General features: G+C 46.9%; 1 protein-coding gene across 7 annotated transcripts; it reads left to right on the top strand.

The window, feature by feature from the left end:
* The first annotated feature begins 757 nt into the window (after positions 1–757).
* arhgap17a (Rho GTPase activating protein 17a) lies at positions 758–25,039 on the top strand. 7 transcript variants are annotated; one of them, XM_068582922.1, is made up of 22 exons: positions 759–1,269; positions 7,346–7,385; positions 10,753–10,857; positions 11,080–11,112; positions 11,585–11,661; positions 12,297–12,408; positions 13,004–13,080; positions 13,272–13,389; positions 13,972–14,040; positions 14,245–14,326; positions 15,370–15,497; positions 16,969–17,080; positions 17,437–17,518; positions 17,677–17,757; positions 17,845–17,958; positions 18,130–18,221; positions 18,823–18,970; positions 19,307–19,570; positions 20,308–20,444; positions 20,632–21,165; positions 21,277–21,298; positions 22,916–23,004. In XM_068582922.1, the coding sequence occupies exons 1-21, from the start codon at positions 1,217–1,219 to the stop codon at positions 21,279–21,281; spliced, it is 2,463 nt and encodes an 820-aa protein (XP_068439023.1). In that variant the 5' UTR covers positions 759–1,216; the 3' UTR covers positions 21,282–21,298; positions 22,916–23,004. The 7 variants fall into 7 exon arrangements, 5 of the variants coding, with proteins under 5 accessions (XP_068439024.1, XP_068439023.1, XP_068439025.1 ...); XR_011077838.1 differs by lacking the exon at positions 21,277–21,298 and adding an exon at positions 24,673–25,039 and having other exon boundaries at positions 760–1,269; positions 22,916–23,291; XR_011077837.1 differs by lacking the exon at positions 21,277–21,298 and adding an exon at positions 24,673–25,039 and having other exon boundaries at positions 760–1,269; positions 22,916–23,852.
* The last annotated feature ends 62 nt before the right edge of the window (positions 25,040–25,101 follow it).

Genomic DNA, 25,101 nt, shown 5'->3' with positions numbered 1-25,101 from the left:
GCATATAGTGCATTTGGCCTCTGCCTGTCTGAGTCCTTTTACTGCTATCAGTTACTTGAGTTGCATGCCATTAAGGGCCAGTACAGCCTTATTGCCTCAGCAAAAAGGATGTGGGTTTCTTCTAATACTAGTTTCACGTAAAACGTATGTTTTTATATATATATATATATATATATATATATATATATATATATATATATATATATATATATATATATATATATATATATAAAATAAAGGTAGGTATGAAGAAAAGTAGGTATTGCTGGAAAATGTATCAAAACATTTCTTTCAAATATAATATGAACCCAAATCTTAAAGAGCCGTACTTTTTATGCAAACAGTGCAATCATGCAGTGTGATGTGGCCTTACAAACATGTGATAAGTCAATGCACAATACACGTTATACTCTGGAGCATCCTCCTCTGTATGAGCGCTGCAGAAAAACTATTTTATGAATACATTTGCATGTAAAAGCCGTATTCTTTCTCATAGCTGCACTTTTGTTCATGTTTGTTATTGTGTAGTCCAATTATTCTTATTTTTGCTCCATCTGCGGAGCGGGTTTCCCACGTCAGTGTCCAGGGGGAGGTGGTGCTGTCTGGCAGAGGCTGCGGTACTTCCTGCTCCCTCGATCCCGTGTGTGTGTGTGTGTGTGTGTGTGTGTGTGTGTGTGTGTGTGTGTGTGTGTGTGTGTGTGTGTGTGTATGTGTGTGTGTGTGTGTGTGTGTGCGCGCGCGCGCTGGCAGTGAAGAGGTGAGCCGCTGCTGCTCAGTCCGCTCTGCTCTGGGAGAAAAACGGCCGACGGATTATCCAGCTCCGTGACGTTAGCTCGCCGGCTAACGGGTCAAGGGAAAGTGACCGAGGACGAGCCATGCAGAGCCGCCTCCGGAGCCAGTGAAAGTTGCCGCGGGACTGCTTTCATGCACGGAAACACGCGGAGGAGGAGGAGGAGGTTTCTCGGATCATGCCGTCGCCCCAACGGGAACTTTTCTCTCGATTTTTCCACTTGGGGAAAGGCTAGCTCGGCGGCTAGCGAGGCTACGAACTCTTTTTAATTGGCTTTGGGCTCAATGGCTCCTGCTCGTTTCTTCTGTCACGGCGGCAGCTCGCAGCGTTGACGCGGGGGACGAGGCCCTGTGAACTTCATGAGCAGCCGCAGCCCGGCTTTTCAACTCGCGACGTCGGCGGACGAGACTGGCGAGGCACGCGACCATGAAGAAGCAGTTCAATCGGATGAAACAGCTCGCCAATCAAACAGTTGGCAGGCAAGTATTGAAGTTCACGAGCGACACACTTTCTTTAGGGTTTTTCTCACCTGAGGCTCGTCGGTTTTTAATTGAACGTTTTAACATGACTCGTCACTAACTTTCTGCGTAGTTGTGGTGTTTAAAAGAAATAGCGAATCTACTATGTGTGGACAGACTGAGAGGACAGGCTTTCCTGAATGAATGAGTTGCTTTTTTTAATGGGTGACAACCAGCCTCCGGGATTTGACTGTGGATTAAAGTGTAGATGTGTGAATGCTCTCCTTGACGCGTCTGAACCCGACCAGATGTCCTCCTGCAGGCTGGAGGAGCATCCACGCAGTTATCTGCGTGGGAAATGACCACCAGGAGCCCAATGATGAAACCCGTGTTGGACCAGCCCCCTTCTTTCATTACAAGGTTTTACTCTGCTGTCAACATGTGTGTAGAGTACACGAAATGTCTGTTTAATTGATGAAAACACACAGTAGGGCATGTAGCCAAGGGTGGAAATGCAACACATAGTTTTCATATCTGAGAGTTCCCTACACCATCAACAGACAACTGTGACGTTAGGCATTTTTGCACAAGCCTTTTTAAAAATGTGAATTGTATGGTGATTAAGTTAGTTGTGTAATACATGCACACATGACATTACGCTACATCTGGAAAGATGTTAGTCTTCCAAAAGGCCGAACATCGTCAGTTATTGGGATTACACTGATTTAGGTTTTTAAAGCAGATATCATCTGATAACGGGCACCAGACTGTGACAGTACATTACTGGTACGTCCAGACCTTCGCTGCCCAGTACATCTCTGGTCATGCGTGCAGCTGAGTTCAGACATCGACGAAGGGGAAAAGATGTTACAGGACTAATATGCTGCTGCAGCAGGAGAGGAGCTGCTATGTACTTTCCACCACAAGGACATCTTTCTCTCTGCACTGATAAAGTGGCAGGACGAGCCTCCATTTGTGAAACACTAGACGCTCAGCTTCAACCAGACATCAAAGTTAAAACATATAAAATAGATGAATGCGTATAAGTGGTAGATAAGTGTCTGTCTGCCTCCGCTCCGAGTGTTCTCCCCAATCTGAAACTTGTAACACACCGCAGTGTCTCGGCTGTTAAGTGAATTAATCCTCTGAAGAAGAGAGTAACAATGAGAAAGCCTTCTGCAGCAGCGTTGGCTCTTGTTAACTAGTGCCACTATGCTGTGATGACACACAGGGTCCCTCTGTAACTGGATCTCTGTGGACAGGAGGGGAGTGAGGCCAGAGGATGCTCTCATGATGTGTGTGTGTGTGTGTGTGTGTGTGTGTGTGTGTGTGTGTGTGTGTGTGTGTGTGTGTGTGTGTGTGTGTGTGTGTGTGTGTGTGTGTGTTTGGGAGGGGGGGGGCAGCCAACAGTGTTTGGCACCTCAGGCGGATAGCAGGTGCACCCGAGTAGTGGATGGTTCCAGATAAAGCTACTGACAGGCTGTACACAATAATGTGTCATCAGTAAGTGGGCAGAGGCAGCGGTGCCACATCGATCGTAGTTTCCACATTTGAAAGCTTGAAATATTTCCCTGGAACATCAGTTGCCTTTTTTAAAGGTAACCTTTTTGTTTTGTGATGCTTTTCCTGCATTTATTATCATCCTAAAGGAACTCATTCTCACGCTGCTGGAATGAAATAAACTACCAGGGAGAAGAGGAAAAAAAAAAGAGGCACAGCATTTGCTTTGTAGAAAAGTCTACCTTCATTTATTAAAACACAATGTTTTGGCTAATTTTCCTTCATCAGAGCGACAAACATTTTGAAAAAACTTTTCTGCTTCTTTGGGGCGCAGCTGGAATACTCATAACTTCCTCACTGCAGTGTACCGGCAGTAAATTCAAACTGGAGAGAGTGTAATGCAGAAAACAGACATTTGTATATGTGTGTGTGCATGTGTGTGCGCACTGGTTGGTTGCTCTTTTGTATACACAAGTAGGGTCGTGCTCTCGTATACATGCCCTTCAGAATGAGTGACCTGTTGACGTTTGGATCAGGGGAAAGCGAGCGCCCTCTGCTTTGTCCATTAACTTTGGTCCCTGCTCGTGCATCTGCGTCTGAAAAAGTTTGGATCGCAAAGGCCCTCGGCCGCTGCCCCCTGGGTTCCTGTGATTGTGCAAAGCAGAACACTGTGTCCAGCAAGCAGCCGCTCTGAGGAAGTCTCTCCTTCTTCTTCTTGCAAACAGGAAACTGCCTCCCAGAGACATGCAAGTGTTTTCTAGAGAACAGGAGAGAGCTATCTGGGGAGATTGATGTGGAGACTGGAGAGAGAGAAACTGAGGTGCAGGGGAAAGCAGCATGTGACTCATGCCAGCGAACACAACAAGGATTGTAATGTCTGTGTGGAAGCATATTTTAGTTTGCTATCTTTGAACTCTCTGGCTCCACACATGCATGTTTGCTGCAGGTTAACGTGTGTGCGTGTAAATCTGTGCATATATATATTCATAGGGCACCGTGGGACTATCGCCACTACCTTTATGTTCAAGAGTTTGCATTTTCTCCGTTTTGCTTGTGATAATGACGTCACCCTGGACTGTCGGGGAATAGACGAGCTTCATGTGGCTGAGGATGCAGTTTGACTATCCCCCGTTCACATGGTGTTTACCACAGAGGAGCGTGGACAGAGGATAATGGTAAGGGAACAGTATCGAGAAAGAAGTGGCCTTTTAAATCTGTTGGACCCGAGCCATACGAGGTCAGCTCAGGGTCCTCCTAGATGATGTCCAACCTGGTTCTGTCCGACGGTAACAAAAACTGCCTCACAGAACAGGCCCTGTTCAGAGCGACAGTAGCCTTGCGTGAATAAAAAGGCTGTTTCATAGGCCTTTAAACACATCAAAGTGTTTAACTGAACTTGCATCATCGTTGACATAATCTGGGTTGACAGGTTGTTAACGTCATGAACTCCTCCAGCAAAATGTCCCTCTTGAAAAAAACAAGGAGAGGTGACACCGGGCATTCTTCTCGTGTCTCACCTGGGAGGACCTCGGTGACAACGAGGTGTGTCAGGTGCCCTGTGTGGCACGTCAATGGCATGTATTTTAATGTAATCATGTTAATCACAGCAACTCAAAAGGAAGGTTGTACGAGAGGACGGTGTTGAGGAACATCTTTTAGAAAGTCATTAGCCGTCAAAAATGTGAAAAATTCAGATTCAACTTCAGATTTGCTGCTTTTCTTCTTTCTCTTATGTGACAGTAAACTAAATATATTTTAAGCTCTGGACAAAACAAGCCATTTTTTGAGGCGTGTTGTGGAAATTGCCATTAACTTTTGAAACACTTCTCCTTCATTAGTGGTGACAACATAGTGCCAGGAAGGAAGCACCCTGCGTTGTCATGATGGGCAGCTTCAGCTCTGAGCTGCTTCATCTTCACACCACGACGCCCATGATGAAGGTCCCTCGGCGTGCATCCCTGTGCTTTGCTCGCTCTCGTCTAACGTTGGCTCGACGGCTCGCATAATCAGCCACATTGCGTAGGTTGCATGAGCCGAGTCAGCTCCTTTCATCTGCGGCCAGTATCCATTACCTTCTGCCTCAAGCTGCCAACTGTTGCAGCCGTTGGAGGCAGACCCTCCCTGCTCCTCAGCCGCTGATTGCGTTGAGCGGCCGCTAACAGCCGCTCCATTGTGCTGACGGCTGCAGTGTTCGCTTACTCCCCTGCCACTAATGGCAGGTCGCCATGGTTACCAGTGCGACGCAGCGGCCCCGGCTGTGCAGCGAGGCGCTCGTGTTGTGAAGGAGTCACATGCGGCGCTCGCTGACACACTTTCTCTAAAGGGCGGCTGCTTCGGCGAGGCACGGCGGGGTCAGCTCTGTTCGCTGCGGGTCAGCTGATGTCGGCAAAACAATTGTTTTGTTTGTTGTTGCTCGTCCTCACGGCCTCTTTTTTTTTTTTTTGCCCCCGTGACACAGTGCTTTTTGTCGGGGTCGGTCCACACAAGTGTTGCTTTTATTATGCTATAAGTGTCTTTGCGTGGGTCCTGATTATTCCATTTTAATCAGTTAAATGCAGTAATTGCAAAGGGCACGAAAACAGCCACCAGTTTATCCTGCAGAGCTGAATTCAGAGGGAAAATGTCATTGATCCGAGTTGCATTTCATGTCGTAGTCTGACAAAATCCTCCCAGACACACCTTCAGCTAGCACCTCGATAACCAAGGCTATGGGGGAAGTCACGCTCCTCGTCCATCAGTCTGCTTGATGAATACGCTGGTTTTAAAGACAGGACCACATAAAGAGCTCTTCAGCTCGTCGACAACACCAGAACATGGATTCCATATTGTGGCTTTACAGTCACGCCGTGCGTGTGCACATTGCAGTGTGTGTTTGTGTGTGCGCACGTCTCACTACTTTTGTTTTTCTGCAGCTAGCTGGATGTTTTTTCCTGTAGGTCTCTGTGCGTTATTAGGTCCTCAATCACTCACTGGCTTGGCTATAACTCTGCTCCAAAAAAAAAAAAAAAAGTATTTCCATTCATCCCCAGCTTCTAGATTAATCTGGTTTGGCACTTCTGGGAGTCTTTAAACCCCCCTCCATAACCAAGATCTCTGTATTTGTATTTCTTTCCTTCGATCCCCCAAACTATCATCCCTTCTCTGTCCGTCTCTTTCTGGTTCTCTCTGCCTGTGAGCTGTAATTGAAAGCAGCTGTGACGAGGTTACTATAGTTCAGAGAGCAGTTTTTGGAGGAGGGCCCAGGCTGCGTGAAGAGCGCCAGTCACCCAAAATGTAGGCACGCCACCGTATACACGTCACGTCGGTCAGAAGGCTGAACTTTACACTCGGAAAAGTTTACACGTTGGTTTGACACAACAATACACACACACAGTATTCATTTTGCGTCACAGTAAATGCAGAAAGTTTATTTTGTACACAAATGAATGTAATTATCTCGGGGAACACTTGATTTCCTCTCGGGGTAATTGCAAAAAATCACACACATAATTCAGTTTTAATTAAACACTTTTGTCGGATGTCGCGCACGTCTTATACGTCACCGTGACTCGTGTTTGGGAAATTATCCTGAACCACCATGAACACCATTTTTAAATCGTTGTTTTTCTACATGATTTAAAAATAAGCTGAGGAAGCCATTTTTAGGGCTGCACCGAGATACTAGACGAAGCAGATGGGTTTAGGAGAGATGTGTTGACCAAGATTAGAGGAAGTCTCCACATTAATACCATAGAAAATCACTTTCAGTTATATTCCTTAAGATATGGCTCGTTGTCAGCTCTTCATGCGTGCTTCATGTCACACTGGCAGAAGTCCTGAGTTGTAGTATCAGAGTTTGCATCAATAGAGTAAAAGTTGGATCGGTGCACCAATCCTCTGATGGAACAGGCCGATATAATAAGTGTTTGGCCTCTCGCCAATCGCATGATTGACGTCGTTGGGTGTTTTGGCTTTCTAATCCGTATTAAAGTATTTGTCTGCAATCTAAGCATTACTTATTTTTTTTTGCTAAATTGAGTCTCAAGTAAACAAGCTTGACCCACTTGACTGCAGTGCAGAAGCCGTCAGCCACTGTGTGAATGTGTTGATAAGCAGTGTGAGCTTAGCCTGTGTTTCCCAGCCTTCTCCTTTTAAGTGAATAATCTTTCTGACCTCTTCAGGTCCAACTATTAGTTTGCTATTAATAGGCTCAGGCAGAGCAGAGCTGCATGACACGCTGAGCTTTGGCTTAAAGGAATGAAAACGCTCCCGTGTGATTGAGCAAAACTAAGTTTTTTTTTGCGTTTTGTAATGTGTGCGATCTGATATAATTCCTGCGTGCCACAGTTCATGACTTGGTCTGCTCTGTATCCGTGCAGTCGGAAGAGAGGCATGTTTTTTTTCGCCTCCAGCCTGTGACATTGGTTGGGCCATGGCAACAAACTACAGAGACCCACCCATTCTTGGATGCCCATTTCAATACTGGAACCAATGCGTGGAAACCAGTCTTTAAGGGAGTGGTGGCATTTGTCTAGCAGATATTATCACAGTGACTGCACACGATGTTGATGTACAAGTACTAATCTGTGTGCTCTCTGTTGTCTTTTCTCACCCACAGAGCGGAGAAAACAGAAGTCCTCAGTGATGACCTCCTCCAGGTAAATCATTAATGTGGCTGCAGAGCTCTGACCAGCTCTTAACACGGCAATGGCGTCAGTCACTGTCCACGGATCAGTTTGTTTCAAAAATACCTCCCTAAGTATTTCTATAGATGTTGAATGAAATGATTGAAAAAGGACAACTGACTTTGTTGTGTGCTCCGGCAATTTTAAGCTGTTAGACTTTTCTTCCTTCCCAGGAAACTCTGCTGAAACTGTGCATTGAGTTGATTTATCGCGATATTGCAATATAAGCTGTATTGAATGAACAACACCAGCCAAAGCAGTGAGCACCTCTGGTGCCAAGCAACATTTAGACTCCATTTATTTGGCAGGAAAGAGTCTTATTGAAGCTTAATGAGCAGCTGGACAATGTGCTGACCAAGGCTGAAACTATGCAAGTTTCCATGCAAGCCAAACAGCAGCTGATACCACTTATTAGAGCCTCCTCTCTGCTAATCAGTGGGTGCAGCACTCGGTTGAAATTAAGACACGCAAGCTCTGGGATTGCTGACACATGGTTGCCACAAACACGTCTGTCGTAACAATAAGGGCTCGACGAGCTGCACTGAGATCAGTGACGCTGTGTTTTTATACATCCATCTCGTTCGAGGCAGACAGCTGGTTGGAACAAAACATTGGCTGCTCGGCAAAGACATTCCAGGGATGAGGACAGTCTGTGTTTGACGGGGAGGTGTCTGAGATGTTAAAACAAACTGTATTAATCCCTGAGAACAGCAAAGGACACAATGCCTGACACCCTTTGTTGTTGTTGTTCTCCCCAGCTGGTGCATGAACATACAAGATGTTTAATACCTTATTTTGTCTCTTTGAGTCAGCATGAGTTGTGTAATGCAAGTGGACGAGCGATCAGCGAGGACCCGGGATGCTACTAATAGGACTACTATTATGACTGACCATAGACTTTCATTGTTCCTCAAAGACACAATCGTTCTGTTTCTGTCTGGAAGTCTGTGAGACTCTTTGCAGTCGGCTTCACAGGAACTGATAAAGGAAAAAGGGAGGAAGGGATGGAGCGTTGGAAATCACTCGACCCCTTTATTCTCAGGATGACTTTGTCGCTCGTCGCACTTAAAACAAACACTCGGTTCGTCTTCATCCTGGCATATTTGTGCAGTGTTTGTATGCAAACTATCGACTTATTATACTTCCAGTTTGAATCTGTTGTGCTCACCCTCGCTCAGCCGCCAGCCTTCTACTTCTAAAACACTTTTTGCTTTTACCACTGTGCTCTTTTTTTTAATAACTTCCATCTGTAAAGTCTTGTGAAACCAAAATGATTCAGTCTGTCTCTTCGTTGGATCCCATGTACATCTCCAGTGTGAGTCCTTATTCTGAGCTCCTGCGTCTCAAGACTGTTTTTGCATCAGGTCCCTCAGGGTGCCAAAGAGCCACCCAGCGTTCTTGGGTCAGCTGTCCGGTGGCAACCAGCTGTTGTTATCACTGTCATATATCCCGCCGTACAAACAATGGGTATTTATTTGTTTGGCACTGCATGATTCCGCACTTACTGCGTCATGTTGTGTTATTTTTGTTCATTCTGCACTTGTCCAGACATGTTAACATCCTCTCTTAGAAACCAATAAACAAACGGAGGCAAACAGACGGACTGTTTGTGAGACTCCGTCTGTCTCCTCCCTGTCTTTCCAACTTGGTGTTGGGATTCCCTGCTCTATGACGCATCACGGGATTGACCAAGTGTTGACCTCATCACATAGCGGGAGGGAAGAAACACACCCTGCCGCCTTCCCGGGGGACTTCTTGACTCCTCCGCATATTCCATTTTTTTGGACTGTACGGTGTTGTGTGTCTAACCCCATTTTTTTATTACAATAAGAGAAAGAAGAATACTCCCAGTGCCATGTAACCCAAACATTCCCAGTACACCCACACGGGAACTTTGTCTCACTTAGAGCACAAGGAGGGGAATCCCCTGCTTGTTTTGTACCAGGTACAAACTGGGCTGAGTCTTAAGAAGTGTTCCCAGGCCTCCAGCTTATTGAAGTGTGTGTGTGCTTGCGTGTCTACTCGTGTGTTTGGCAAGTTTATATTTGACCCAGCTGTGTTGGGAATGCCGGGAGGGGAGAAGGTGGAGGGAGGAGGGGGGGACCATGGGTCGGGAATGACGTAAGAGCGCGAACACAGAGGGGAAAGGAGGGGACGGGGGCAGCAGCGTTCAGAAGGCCGATTATCGGCCGCTGAATTCCTGACATCTCACTGCCTTCTGTTTATGCAACACGATTGTCTGGTATTTGGTCGATCCTCCCAGTGCATTTCATCTCCCTCCATTTCTGATCATTTTGCCCTCTGGACCTCCATGTTCCCATTTATATTTGGAACATTGTTTGTCCCAACTCTTTAGTACATGTTTGTCCCTTTTTGAGCCACTTGTGGACTCCTCCTTTCTCCTGCCCGTTTAGCTTTCTAATCTTAAAATTAATTTAAAATTGCACCTCAAGACACACCTGTTCGGGTTGGAAGCGCCGCATGCAACATGCTATTGACTTTCTCACAAGCGCTGCCAACTGAAACCAGTTCTTTGCCCCGTCAGACTTCTAAGTAGACTTGAACGCTAACTTGCAATCATCACTTCTATTCATGGGCTAGTGACAGCCAGCCTAATGTTGACACTGACTGTCCCAGTCAGACACCTGGCATGACGAGGACAGTGAACAGTCACCCTGCAGAGTTTAAGTCGGCCTCTGTCCTTAAGCCTGAATGGCTGCGGCTCTCATCAATGACAGTATTATATCTCGTCAGGCTAAAAGCACAGAGTGGATCTGTGTAGTTCGGCGAGCAGACAGGAGACCGCCTGTGCAATCCAAAAGGACTTTTAAAACCCAAAGAGCTGCTGGTTCGCGGTCACTGACCAGTGGCCGTTGCTGCAGAGACACTTCCGATGAGTCATGTGTTGCAAAGATAACATTCCAGCATTGTTCAGCGGGGACAGGCCTCATCAATCATGCATGCACTTTGACCCCCGACTCCCACAAATCAAACGTCTGCAAGGAACTGGACCTCATCAGCCATCAACACAGACACAGTGTCATGACGCTTCATAGAGACACAGTGTGTTTATAGAGACTGTGTGTTTTGTGTACTTTTACTGGAACACAAACAGCGGGGGGTAGTTTGTCGATTCATCAGAATAGATGAAATTTAGCTTTTTTTACAAAGCTAAATGTCTACCACCAAATGCTTCACTTTTAACAACACAAACGCTTCACATGTCCTGCGTAGTTCATAAATTGTTGCACCCCGCTGTGGGAAGGGCGAGCATGACGTCGTACGACACGTGGAGACGTCTGCTAAAGATCCGCTCTCGCATCTCTTGTCTTCTGCACAGATTGAGCGGCGCATGGAGTTGGTGCGCGTGGTGTCCCACAACACACACAAGAGGATGGTGTCGTGTCTGCAGGGGCACATCGGCGCAGATGCAGAGAAGAGACATGTGAGACATCAAACTTGTTCCAATGAAACATTTGTCGCCTTTTTTAACAAAACAACAAACCAGATCATTCCACTGTCCCAGGATGATTAATGACTTTATTTTGTTATGTCGCCTCCCGCACAATTTATGAGATGTTTTCATTCAAAGTGTCCGTAGTTGGCCTCCGGTCCATGATTTCTCTTTTGTGTTCTCTACCCCACACCACCCAAAAACGCACTTCAGTCCGTACCACGCCTCTATACAGGAAATGGTCAGGTAAACATAGATTACTTCTTCCACCTCTCTGGTTCTCAGCGCCACTCGCTCCGTTTCCCATTCAGACATCTGTCATCTTTACTCACTATGCATGACACTTTTGCCTTTTGGGATTCTCTGGTTAAGAAAACAGGATGTTGCCCACTTACAGAAGTGCAACTGTAAAAAAAAAAAGAAAAAGAAACAAGCTCCAGTGTTGTCGTTTGATAGATGTCTCACTTCCCTAGTTGGTGTCTTAAATCCCTTTAACACCTGTATTTTCCTCCTGTGCTCTGAAAGCTCTCTTCCTCTTCCTGGCTGCATTTACAGCTCAATGGAAAGTCCTTGATGAATTTTCCATTGGCTTTAACGTCAAATACCGACGCTACTGTATAGGATTGGGTACCCTTTGTTATTTGTTATATTTAGTAGTGTAGTGGTTTGTGTCTCAATGGAGGTCTAAGTCTAGTCTGCATCTGTCCCTCTTCCACAGAAAAAGCTCCCTCTCACTGCACTCTCCCAGGCGATGGTGGAAGGCGGGAACCAATTGGGAGAAGACTCCTTGATAGGGTGAGTTTGCGATTGAATGACAGGCCAGATATACTATTGCTCCTCCTCGGCAACTGTTTGTAACGGAGCAGATGCACCCCAGAGCGTGTGAACTATGAGGCCACGCATCCAGGGAGCGCAACCTTCCCAGTTTTTTTTAGTTTTTTTTTAGCAGTTTCCTTATACGAGCTTCAGATCATTCATCGTAACTGAGAGCGACGCACCAAACGGGAGCAGACAGTTTTTGTAGTTGAGGATCTAGAAAGTGAATATGTCCCAAATCTACACCGCAGCCTTGTCTGTGTGGAAGTAATGAGGAAGGGAAAGTACATCAGGTGGTCTGTCAGCCTAGACTCTGTTGTTCTTTTTGTATTTCAAGCCTGAGGGATTTTACTCCTGAGTATAAAACTGTGATTCGTGACCGCAGAAGAGCTGTCACTCAGACACTGTGCTCCAGGATCTGGGCAGATGGAAATGATGACGATTACCGACTTGGAACAGAGGACGAGCTGGAGCAGATTGTCATCCTTCTGCGATAATTACTCTGGATGTCACATCGTCGCCTAATAGTAATGGTGTGACAATTAGGCATAAAAATGACTCGGCTGCGACTTCAACACTCTTCTCTGTCTTTGTGCTGAAATGTGTGTTCACAGGAAGATGATGGAAGAGTGTGGCGAGGCGGAGAATCGCCTGGCATCAGAACTGATGCAACATGAGCTGCAGATAGAGAAGGACGTTCTGGATCCTCTCAGCCAGCTCGCAGAGGTGAGACACCTCACACCTTCTGGACATGACTCAAGTTAAATATTAGATTCTTAATATATATGAATTCTCTCTTAGCTCTAGGCTTGTTTTTAGGTGCAGACACACACACTTTTGCATGAATGCGATATGGTGAGGTTGGAGAAGGAGAAGTGAAAACACAACTGATTCTCATCCTGATGAAATGAGGACGTCCGTCATTACAGACTGTGGTTTTCCAAACGTTAACTGTTGGCGATTATGTGTATGTTTGTACCCGTAAACCAAGCGTTTTGGGTTGTTTGTTGTACACCTGCACCTGCTACAGCTGTTTGGTTTGGAGCGACCAACACCTCCATTTACAGTTGTCTTGGTTTAGTAACTGTCTGCCATTTAAGTGTAAACATTAATTGTTATCACTTACTCAACAAACTGAGATGAGAGTAAATGCCCCGACAGTTGGAATCAACCTTTACAAACTTGCAAAGTATCTCCATTATTTACCATTAGAAGGCTTTTAAGGAGAGAAAATCGAATGACAATCACGATTGTCAGATATTTGTCATTCTAACTTCTTCGGCTCATCCAACCTTGTAATTGTTGTGCATGTGTTTTGTAGTTGGACATTCCCAACATCCTGAAGCAGAGGAAACAGCTGGCCAAATTGGTGCTGGACTATGATTCTGCCAGAGCAAGGTTTGTCCACCTCCAGCTCGCTGTCTGTCATCAAGTTGTCTGCATTGATCTTTGATGTTGTGTCAGCTGATGCATCCGGACCAGACTTAAAGGAAACTGGTGAACACAGCGTCAGTTTTTAAAGTCTTAAAAACTACGTCAGGTCAGTCTCATTCACATTTTCCAATGTTCCTTTGTCCTTCCAAACTCAGATGGTTGCAGGCAACCAAGTCGATAATCTCAGGAACAAACACTCAAGCACTGACGGCCAAGGCTGACCTACTCAAGGAGGAAATGGATGAGGCCATGAACAAAGTGGAGCTTTGCAAGGTAACCAGCACGAGTAAAGATGAGCCGTGGGTCTTTAGAAGGAAACCGTATTAGAGTCTTGTCTATCAATATATCAATACGAGAGTGCGTCTATGGAGTTAAAGCAACTGGGATGAGACAAACAGATGTGTAAACTGGGGAAACGGAGGACCACAGCAACCACTGCGCTTCCTGAGACCCTCGGGCCCTCTGACCCAGTTTGCCGACGCACACACTGAAAATGCCCCGTCAGCGTGCGCGTGCTCTCGCATCTATTGAACTAAATCCGCGCTGGGCTTCAGTGTGTAGAGGCTGCGTGATGCGTCAGGCTCTCTATCCAGGAAGCGCAGAGCCGTGTGTTTCCCCCTGCAAAAGTTTCCCCTCCCGGTCTCATTGAGTCCTGCCAACAGCAGCAGGATTTATGACTCACGTAGTGCACAGAGCAGCGGCTTAGCTGACCACTGACGTCTGCCCTTGCACCATTTGAAATGACATGACACCATTGACTGTTGTTGTTATTGTGAAGCACATTGTGACTTTATTAAGATGATGTCTTTCATCTTTTTAGTGTTTCACGTTTAAATGTATTCTTTCTTTCTTCAGGATCAACTCGCTGCAGACATGTACAGTTTCTTCTCAAAAGAAGGGGACTATGCCTGCTACTTTGTAACAGTGAGTACACAGCAAGCCCAAAGACGTGTGTGTGAGTTTTTTTGTGAGAGACAGCTCACAGCTGCGGAGTGACTGGGGATCGCACAGACTTGGCACAGACATTTTTATTCACTTTGCTGTCGTGTCTTTCACTGCTCGTCTCATTCGACTCATCCCCCTCCCCCCGCCCTCCTCCTCCCTCCCCTGTGGTTTCTGTTTGTGTAGCTCTTAGAAGCTCAAGCTGATTACCACAGAAAGTCTCTCACCGTCCTGGAGAATGTCCTGCCAACCATCCAGGCTCAGCAAGGTATGATACATGCAAACACGCCGTCATGCAGACACGAGCTTTGAACTCAAAATCAATGCGGCCTTGCAAAAACTAAAAGACCTACAAGGAGGCTCTGTGCAGTTCATAATGTGAAAGCTCCAAGCGCATTTCCATGAGAAGGCACCTTTTTCCAGACTACTCATGTTTCTGCTTTGGTCCCTGTGTCGTTTAATATCCCTTTAACCTTTTCCTGTTGGGCACAGGAGAAATGTGAGAAGCTTGCTCAAAGGTGAGCTGCAAAGTAAAGTGGTTGCTCAGAGCAGAGCCCCGCTCCTATTCACCCTTCACATCGGCTGGGGAAATGCAACCAGCTACTGTGCCTTTTTGATTACGTCACTGGTCTGTTCTAATGTCCAGAAGCTCATTGTTCAAGATCACAAGTGAGGCCCAGATTTGAAAGAATAGCCTTTTGTTTTCTCCGCTCTCAAAAAAATAATCTAATTTTCCATTTTACAAACATGTCTCTCTTTTTTTGGTGTGTGTGTGTGTGTGTGTGTTTTTTCTGCAGCCGTGACGATGGTCTTATACAAGGGATGTTTTTTTTGTTTCTGTGTTAAACACAACTGGTCTAAACCAAACGAGCCTGGTCTCCCAGCATGTGGCAATGACTCACACACACACGCTCACACACACACACACACCCCAACCACTTCTGCCATCACACCCACCTGGGTTTTGCAAGCTCTCCTCCCTGTTCACGCTCACATTAGCGCACATACACACACGCCTGCACACAAAGAGAGGATTGAACAGTCCCTCCCGCTGACGAGGAGCATGTGGTTATTATTTGACGGCGCCCTGTGTACTGGTTGGGAACTGGCCTGAGGCAGACGGTTTGACCCAGAAATCTGCCATCCAGACAGCAACAAGTCCTAGGCCAGTGCTGATTTTAAGAAATGTTTTTTTTTAATGTTGCATATCGGTGCACTAGATGATATAATAACTTTGCAACAGCAGAATTAATGCTAATTAATTAACAGCGTCTCTTCACTGCCACTCGTAAGTTCTCTCTTTCTATTTAGACTCGTGGACAGAGAAGCCTGCTTTCGGCACCGGGCTGGAGGAACACCTGAAAAGGAGTGGGAGGGAGATCGCTCTGCCAATAGAGGCCTGCATCATGATGCTTCTAGAGACGGGCATGAAGGAAGAGGTAAAGCAGAGAGATGATCCTGGAACAGGATGAGGAAGCCTGCCCTGTTCTGCCCTTATGCTTCAGTATGGATGGACAGATGCAAGCACTGCTCATCCTCCTCTGTTAGACGTGTGCGACAAGAGACTGGAAAAGTGAAAAGAAGTGGATCGGTCATGTGAAGGGTTAGGAGCAGCATGGGCTCTAAGGGTCAGGATGCTTCTGGACTAAATAGCTTAATTCCTGATTTCATTATTATACATTTTTTCTTGCCACATCTTCAAGTAGCTCATTGTTTTGGGTTTTATGGTCCATATATTCACTCAGTTGAATATGAGTCTCCATCACTCTTACCGAGTCTGTTTCCAACAGTCAGCGGCTCTCAGCCAGCCAGCTCTGATAAACGCTCTGCATCTTCCCTAACAAAATAAATAACAAAAGCTGCTTGGAAACGCAGGGTCTGGTCAGACTATTTCACTCAGAAGTTGGAGAGGAGGAGGAGACGAAAACAGAACTCAAAGGAAAGTGTATTTTGGACTTGGATGGATCAGCTAGTCAGAGACGCAACATCTGTTTGCTAACACCTTATACAACATAACACGCTGTGGGTCCTCTGCCCCTGAGTAGCCAAAAAGTGCTGAATGCAAATTAATGGATATATTACGGTCAGATATATTTTATCAATAGACAATCATCTTTTAGAGCTTCTTCTCTAACGTCAAGCCAGTTCCCTGTACTGAGGTTTTGTTTGCTTAACTGACATCGCCGTCATTTTGTTTTCCTTCGCCTGCCGTGTCAGTAAAATAAAAGTGCTGGCGTAGCTCATTAAAACTCACATGGAGCTGTGGCTGTGATTAGCGGCTCCGCTGGTCATTGACATAATTGAAACCAAGCTTTAAACTTGTTTGTTGAACATCTTTCGACACAAGGAAAAAGGCTGATGGCCGAACCATAAACAAGCTGTCAGCCGCGATGCTGCAGTGAAGATTCATGATATGGTTGTGATGTCCCTCCCCGATACAAATTTAGACTACAGTAGAATCTACTCGTGTCCTGTTTATGAATCAGATTCCTTTTTTTTGGCGTGTGTGCATGTCTGTGCGGGAAAAAAAAAAGGAAAGAAAAGAGCGACGGTGTGCGAGTTTCAACTGCAAAGCACATTACTTGTCGACCTACATTCATTCCCTGGTGAGTCCAGTCTGTGTCACGCTGGTGTGACGCCGGCCTTTTGTTTAAGTGTCAAAGTAAAGAGCTGTGCTGCGAGTGGCGGGTGTGTTTGTTCGCCTGCTTGAAGGTTTCATTAACTGCAGCTGGCAGGGAGAGTTTGTCGTGGATTTATAGGGACAGTCTCTGTAAATGTGTGTGAGGAAAGTCGGTGCGTAGGTTTCAGAGAAAGCACAGGGTGTCCCGTGTGTGTGTGCACACTGAAGGCCTACTTGTGTCTTTGTTACTTACCCTGGTTTATTTGTCTTTGTGTGTGTTTGTGTGTCAGGGTCTGCTCAGAATCGCAGCAGGTGCGTCCAAGCTAAAGAAGCTGAAAGCGGCGCTGGACTGTTCCACGTCACAACTGGAGGAGTTTTACTCGGACCCCCACGCTGTCGCTGGTACGTCCCAAACCATCATGGTTAAATTCATCGATTCCTGGTTTATTACTTGGACCAATTCATTTATATTTTGTTGAAATCCAGAAACAAGTAAGGTTGTACACTACGGGAAGTTCAAACTTATTTGAATGTCGGTATTTAGTTCTGTTTTCGTGTCATCTACAAGTCACTTTCTCAAACCTGCCACTTCATTTTTAATAGTGTTGGATTTCCCGGTGAAGATGTCAGAACTATATTTAATAATGAACTGAATGTATTTCACTGATCATTTTAAAAGCTATAATGAAACTTCTCCCGTCCTGTTTGCTTGGAAAAGAGGCCTAAATATTAAATCTCTATCTGCGGTCGTGTTTCAGGAGCTCTGAAGTCCTACCTGAGGGAGCTCCCTGAACCTCTCATGACGTACCAGCTTTATGACGAATGGATCCAGGCCTCCAGGCAAGGCTCATAACATTATCACTGTGACTGTCATGTGTCGATACTGGATGGCTCGATCACTGCACAGCAATGAGAAACGATAGGATGATTATTTTGGGACATTTAGCCCCCCGGACTGACCTAATAATGTGCCCTGCTTCCATTTTCTATCTCTCCAGCGTGTCAGACCCGGACAAGAGGCTCCAGGCGCTTTGGGTCGTATGTGATAAGCTACCAAAGAACAATAAAACCAACCTGAGGTTAGTCGTTTAAAGGCCATGATGGCAAGGCTATAATGTCATATTGGTTGTATGAGACGACGTTTACAGCTGTGTGTTTCCCTGCAGGTATCTGGTGAAGTTTCTAGCCAAACTGGCTCAGGACAGCGAGGTGAACAAAATGACTCCGAGCAACATCGCCATCGTCTTGGGACCCAACCTGATGTGGGCCAAGACTGAGGGGTGAGAGGGGATTATGTGTTACCGTGTAAGAAAAAGGAAATGTATGAACCTCTGAGAGGCACGGCCCCGGTCCAGAGTGGTGAAGAGGAGAGCCGGTTAATTTAGCTGATTCCAGCCCTCCATTATGCTAGAAAGCATCTAATTTCTGCTCATCTGTACGTGTGCCTCCAGGAGTCTGGCTGAAATGGCTGCAGCTACGTCTGTGCACGTGGTGGCCATCGTGGAGCCCATCATCCAGCATGCCGACTGGTTCTTTCCTGAGGGTACGTTATGTGTTCCTTCTGCACACGCTCTAATCTCACCCTTTTGTTTCTCTTCTTCTTCTTCTTCTTCTTCTTCTTCTTCATTGTAGCCATTCGGGGCCTTTTTTTTTTTACCCCAGAGATTCACGCTGGATACGATTCAACTGCCTAGAAATAAAGAGTGTCAGCGGTAATCAAGCTCCCAAGGACCAAGATTAAAATCCCTGCTGTGTCTGCCTCAAACTGTGGTTTGCACATTGGAGGTCAGCCCAAAGGCTAAAATGAAAACGTAGAAAAACAGATGTGATATATTCCCCTTAAATCAGTTAGTTAGAAGAAGTCACGTACCAGTGTGCCGAGCAGCCCTTTAATATATGTTCCTTTTAATTACATTTGTTTGTCACCACCATTATCGGATAAAGACTATTATACAAAAATGGGTGTACTCTTTGTTTCCCATGGACCGATATTCACACCTTTCTAACATTTGGCGTTCTTGCTAATCAAAGCAAGCGCTGAGATGAAGCTGCTCACGAGTGTCCGTCAAGATCGTGACTCCCTGCCCAGTTTTTGATTTCGTTGCGTTTGTAACAGTTTGTCTCGTCATGTCCGTCTCCTACAGATGTGGAGTTCAACGTGTCCGGCATGTTTGCGATGCCTACTCCAGCGTCCAACCACAACAACCACCTCGACTATGACAGCGGCACCATCGAGAGGAAGCGGCCCGGCAGCATGGTGGGACCAGAGAGCGACGCCACGCGCAAGGACAAGTAATCCACCTGCAGTGGCTTTAGTCCCCGTTACTAGACACCGCTTCTCTGGCCCTCAGCATTCCTCACTTCTCCAATTAATTGCTTTGGAAATAATTTTGCCTTTTTCTTTTATATCCAGCTGCTTTTTCTGACCCTTGTGTTTTTGCTTCTAAAACATTATGGGGTCAATTTGATACAATCCTTTTTTAAATATGCTCCTCAGCAGTTAAATCTTTTAAATTGTGCTCTGGGGGTTGTGGTAATTAACTCTCCTGTTCTAATCTAAGACTTTTTGATCAAAGCTTTGGTGTTTTTGTGTTTCTCCGACACTGTCTCCCTGCTCTCCCTGTGTAGCACCCCTAACAAGCACTCGGACCACACCCTTCGTAGAGGCAGTAACACCTTAGGTAGAAAGCAGCACACTTCGCCCGCCTTCCAGCCTCCTTTACCCCCCGTGGAGTCTCCGGGCCACACGGCCCCCCTGCCCTCGCCTGAGCCCCAGCCACAAACTCAATCAGGGGGTTCAGGGCCTGACGCTTCCCAGCAAAGCTTGGCGCAGAGTCTAGCCGCGCTCGCCGCCGCTCAGCAGCTTCTAGCCCAGCACACAGACGAGCTCAGGTAAGGGCTGCCTCTCTGCCGCAGGTAGAGAACGACACCGCATGCCGTACAGACGGCCGCGCGTGCCTTTTACACGTTCAGAGTTCATGTTACGGGAAGACATTAGTGCCTCTGAGAGCTCGCTCTGATGGGCATCTTGAAGAGCAGTGGATTTGGATCAATAATGCATGCCTCGCAGACGTCTCCTCTCTTGGTCCCTATGGTCCAGCCTGTTGTTTTTCTCTTTCAAAACCACACGTTTTTCTTCCACCATCACCAGTCCCAGCTATGCAGACTTGTCTGACTTCAGCCCACAGACGCAGCACAACAATGGCTGCTGTCATTCTGCTAGCATTCACTCTCGGGGGCCTCTCGACTTCCCATCCCTCTGCTTTCCTCCCCGAATCACTGGAATCAGCAGGAACCTCACACTAACTGGCCCAAACTGCCTCAGAAAACCCTGGACATTAGTGCCCGTTATGCAACGTCTGAAGGGTGTCTTTGATTTAGCTGCTGAAAGGACAACGTTCATGTGCAGACAGATTGGACTGTTCAGTTCAGCATTCTTTTGGTCCTACAGACGATGTTGGGCAGGCGCGTTTAGATGAGACACCCAGACTCGAGTTGTGAGGTCTGTCAATGCAGCGCCGGGAAATTTAATAGTTCTAACCTTCACTTAACAAAATAAAGTGTGTGTGTGTGTACAGAAGTAGTGTGCAGGTTTATAAGACTTTTCTTCTCCCCCTTCGTCTCTAAAGTCACCCAAAGCAACGTGACCCAACGCCTCTGCTCCAGAGGAACGGCTCTGGAGGAGGGGCCCACGCTGCAGGGCAGCTGGGCACTGGGAGCCCCGGGGCCGGATCCATGGGGCCCAGTCCGCATATGATGCGTCGAGGTGAGAGTCTGTGTGGTGATCTGGTTTGAGTCATAGGAAGCGAAAGGCTTGACTGCTAATATATCCTTCTGAGCATTATAACTTTCATCTGACAACATTTACAGAAGAGTGTAGAACATGTACTGTCGGATATTATTTTTGTTTTTCCTTTCCCCCAATAATCACAAGATATGCCGTCTCATTTCAGTTACCAAGAAGCAGGCTCCACCCCCTCCCAAACCAATGAACCCTCCACCCGGCCAGCCTTGTACTTCAGTGAGCCACGCCTCCTCCTCCTGCTCGGGCTCCTCCCAGCCCCTGAGCCCCACTCCCAGACCCTTGTCCAGCCACTCGCCCACCTCTCCCACCTTGCAGCCGTGTGCCACGCCCCGACGCCACTCCAGCAACCAGCCCCCGATCCAAGCACCCAGCCATCCGCCCCCGGAGCCCCCGTCACCGGCCAGTCCTCCGACGCAGCCCGCGTCCCTCGGCCAGCCCGGTGGCGACCAGCAGGGCTCTGACGCCTCGCCTCCAGGCACCCCGACCCCTCCAGACACCCCTCCGCCTTCCGCTAGCCAGGACGTAGCTCCTCCGTCCCCGTCTCCCTACCAGTCGGGCTCTCTTCCCCGGCCGCGCCCCGTCCCCAAACCCCGGAACAGACCCAGCATCCCGCCGCCGCCCCAGCCCACTGCCCTCGCCAGCGACTCCAACGGGATCTGCGCCGCTGCTTACAAGATGACAGGTTGGTTGGTGTCTCTCATAAAGTTCATCCGTCTCGACTTTTACCTTTTACTCACTGCTGATCTCTAATGTGCTCTCTTTCTAACAGTGTTGCATTGTATAACCTCCACAGGTTAAAGAGGCACTTTTGAGAGGTTTGTTGTAATTAACCTTTTCATGAGCAGCACATTGTTGACCTGAACGCATTGCCTGCTGCCTCCATCAGGTATCATGAACCTGCCGAAGCCCTGATGCACGACTGTCACACTGTATCACAGTGCTGGATGGCTATTTCAATAATCCTCCAGTGTTGGTCCATTAAACCTCAGAAAAAAGGGGACGCGGTGAGAAGACAAAAGCGTCTTGAAATTAGTTTTTAACACCAAGAACGGGGGCTTTGGTTGAGCCACAGTGAAAGAGCACCGTGTGCAGTGTGACATGTCTTCCAGCAGGGCCATCATGTATCGTGAGTCACTCATTGTCATTCACCGCCACTCAAATGTTGTATCATCAGTAAGGCCTCAGGGGTTTGGAGCGGAGGCCAAATCCAGGTTTCACCAGCAGAACTGAATTTACCAGCGTGTCATCTTCATCCCCCACCTGTCAGCGTGTCATCTTCATCCTCCACCTGTCAGCGTGTCATCTTCATCCTCCACCTGTCAGCGGGGAGATTCTGTTCTGTTTCATGCCTCCGGGCCGGCAGCAGCCGGACGCATTAGGTTTTGCTTTGTCCGTCCGTATGCATGCATATCTATTTATCTGCCTGCCTGCATGTCTATCTGCATGTCTGTCTGTCTATCTGCATGTCTGCATGTCTATCTGCATGTCTATCTGCATGTCTATCTGCACGTCTATCTGCATGTCTGTCTGTCGCATCAGAGCATCTGACACTAAGCTCCGTTTAGACATTGATGATGAACTGAGAAATACTCTACAGCTGTCAAAGGTGTTAACATTTACGTCCAAATAGGAGTTCATAAAAAACAGATCTGAACTATTTGAATATCTATTTATTTCTGCGAGCACAGCAACTAAATTATTACATTTTTAATGGCATAATAAACTGACATTCATTATAACATATTATACACTAAGATGTTTATGGCTCACAATGTCATAAATTATTATAATAAATACTATACTGTGGCATTACTTCACTTCCTTTACTCTGGGCACGGCGGCATACAACTACGCATCAGTCCTCCTCGTTAATGAATATTAAACCAGTGTCCATCTGCACACGTGGCTCCACACGCTCTCACTCGTCACTAACATCCCAGCTGAAGGTGACACGCATGCTCCGTACAATCAGCTCCATCTCACATGCACCAGCACCGTTTTAGCTCTCAGACACTTTTCCTCCTCAGCTGAGGAAGTGGAAAGTGCTTCACATGTCGCTGCTTTCAGTGTCTGGTGGAACAGCGCCGCCTGCTGGCTGAGAATCCGCCCCGGGCCTCTGCCGAGCCCCCGCTGCCGTCTTAAGCTATGGAAAATATGACACGGCTGCATCGACGGCATAATTGCAACCGCTTTAAATGTTTTCATACTCCGGGGACGGAGCTCCACATGTTTGCGATCATGGCCGCTGTTGGTCTGCCGTGGGCGTCAACGGTGCGTTTCTCTTTTTGAGGATGTTTATGTAACCATTAGAAGAAACGGAGACTGATCTAGTAGGTTTCATTATGTGTTTGGTATTGTGTGTTTCTTTGCACCGTAAGGTTTTCTTTCTGTCTCCCCGATGTGACTTCCTCGCCCTCTCTCTTACTCTCTAGACCCGGTGATGTCTTTCAAAGGGCTGAGTCGAGCTTTGGTCCCCGAGTTCGCTGTAGACCAGCATCCAGCGGCGGCCTCTTCCTCCTCCTCCTCTTCCTCCTCTTCTTCCGGCCTGCCTCCTCCCAAAGACTGTGACCTGGACTCTGAGAGCACGGTCCTATGAGGAGGAGACGATGACGCGCTCCGGTCCAGCCCCCCCATCACCTCCTCTTCCTCCTCCTCATCGTACACACACCTCATGTCGTCTGTTTCCGTCCCGGCCCGTATCTGCAGCCCTCCTCTGCCGTCTTGTTCTCCCAGTCCAGCCAGTATGAAGGACTTTACTGGGACGTAGTGGCCCCGTCTGGCGACCTCGGTGGAGGCCCACAGCTCCTGGTAGGCGATAGCGTTGATGGTGCATTAGCTGACGATGTCACGGTCCGTTTCATTCTCAGCTTTTTAACCGGGAACCAATTTGATCATCAATTAATACATTTTTTTTTTCAATTAATACAAATTACATTTTTCAAATTGTAATTTGTGTTTTTTGGACATTTTATAGACCAAATAATTGAAAACATGAGCAGATGAATTGCTGCTCGTCATCGGGCAAATCCCCATTACGGACCCTCCACCCTCTCCTCCACCTCCTCCTCCTTCAGGTTGCTCTCATTTTCAGTCCAACTGTTAAAGCCGTTGCCGGCCGTTCTTTACTTCCAGTTCCTCTCGACCTCCACGACGGCGCCAGATGTGGTCACGAGGAGGCCGAGTGACACAAAGCCTCGGCTGTGTAATGCAACACTTAATCTTTTTACTGCGCAATTTTACCGACAATCACACAGCAGAGGACCGCCGATTATGACGTCACGCGACTGTCAACGATGAGCAATACAAAGCGTGGGTACGGACCCGGGGAAGGTTACAAGGTGGACGGGCGAGACTCGCTTGGATATCGGTGTAAGGGTTTGTATTTTTAATGTTGGAAAAAATAATGGCCTTAGAATGAGCAATTGAAATAAAAAGAGGTATTTCTATAGCATGGGGGGGGAAGTCAGCAGGAGATGTAGAAACCAAAACTGTTTAAGTGTAGCTGGTGACTGCAGGTTTCCAGTCGTCTCAAACGCTTAATTTTTGTATGGAAACCCCCGTCCTATGTTGTTCCTTCCCCTGTATTTATTTCCCGATCTGAAAACACATTCCCTGTGGCTTGACCTAATTAATGCAGTCTCTAAATGTAAATCATGCCTTATGGGTTCCTCCCAGAACATGTACTACGCATTATATATTTACTGTATGGAGGATATACTTGGCTCCGAGTACTACAGTATTTCCAAGAAGCCGTCTTGGCGACAAGTACGTTTCAGGGACGTAAGGAAGGTAATGAGACCCTCTGCAATAGAAGTCTTGTATTGTTCCACAAAAGGTGTGTATTTAAATGTGTTTTGGTTGATTTCTTTTGAGTTTTGCGAGCAGAAGTAGCAGGATTAAACTCCCGCCCGGCCTGAACAGTCAGTATTTTGCCTTTTCTGTTAAAAGGCAACAGGCTGCGTGTGAGCGAATGTAGTGAAGGGACACGTTAGCGGCCTGTGTCGCGCAGGCCCATGAGTGGCTTCCTAGTGAACTGGTTGAGAGGATTTTTTTGTATTATTTTTACCGTCTTTCCCACTGAGCTGAGAGCATGCTGCTGTGATCAGTTATGAATTGGCGTTAGACTTTTATTTTCTTCTTTTTGCCAGGTCTAAAGATTAAAAATGCTTTGTTGTATCTTCTGTGCAAGTTTTGCTTTTAAGGCCTCGGATGTAAAGCGGAGTGAGGCTCCCAGAGAGCTGACCCGATATGGTACCGATGGAGAACGTCTTGGATGCTGCAGGCGCCCAGAAACACACGATGGTTCGGTTTCTCAGAGGCGAGCGTTTGAATCCCCTCTCTGCTCCTGAACCGCGCCGCCTTATCCGCGGTGGACGGAGGGAAGCCGGCATCCCAAAAGCTCTAAGACGAACTAATGCCGTTCAACTAGAATTGATGATGCTGCATTTTAAGCTCCATAGTTTTGTATGTATGCCGTCTGGTGAGCTTAAATATGGAATAAATACATGTCATATGTATGCTTGGTTATACACCTTTCCAAAGAAAAATAAAGTATATGAAGAAACTATTTAAATCTACGGATGGTTTATGTGTTTGTGTACAACCAATAACAGCAGTT

This window comes from Clinocottus analis, unplaced genomic scaffold (genome assembly GCF_023055335.1).
Source record: "Clinocottus analis isolate CAN_PGR_092001 unplaced genomic scaffold, fCliAna1.0.p SCAF_19, whole genome shotgun sequence".
NCBI classification, from domain to species: domain Eukaryota; kingdom Metazoa; phylum Chordata; class Actinopteri; order Perciformes; family Cottidae; genus Clinocottus; species Clinocottus analis.
This window is presented reverse-complemented; position numbering and strand designations above follow the sequence as displayed.

Bases quoted from the DNA above. Each gene is read 5' to 3' on its own strand.
- arhgap17a (XM_068582920.1), top strand. From the start codon at position 1,217: ATGAAGAAGCAGTTCAATCGGATGAAACAGCTCGCCAATCAAACAGTT. The intron at 17,519-17,676 runs GCAAGGCTCATA...CTATCTCTCCAG, and splicing joins GAATGGATCCAGGCCTCCAG to CGTGTCAGACCCGGACAAGA. The intron at 18,971-19,306 runs GTAATCCACCTG...CTCCCTGTGTAG, and splicing joins GACGCCACGCGCAAGGACAA to CACCCCTAACAAGCACTCGG.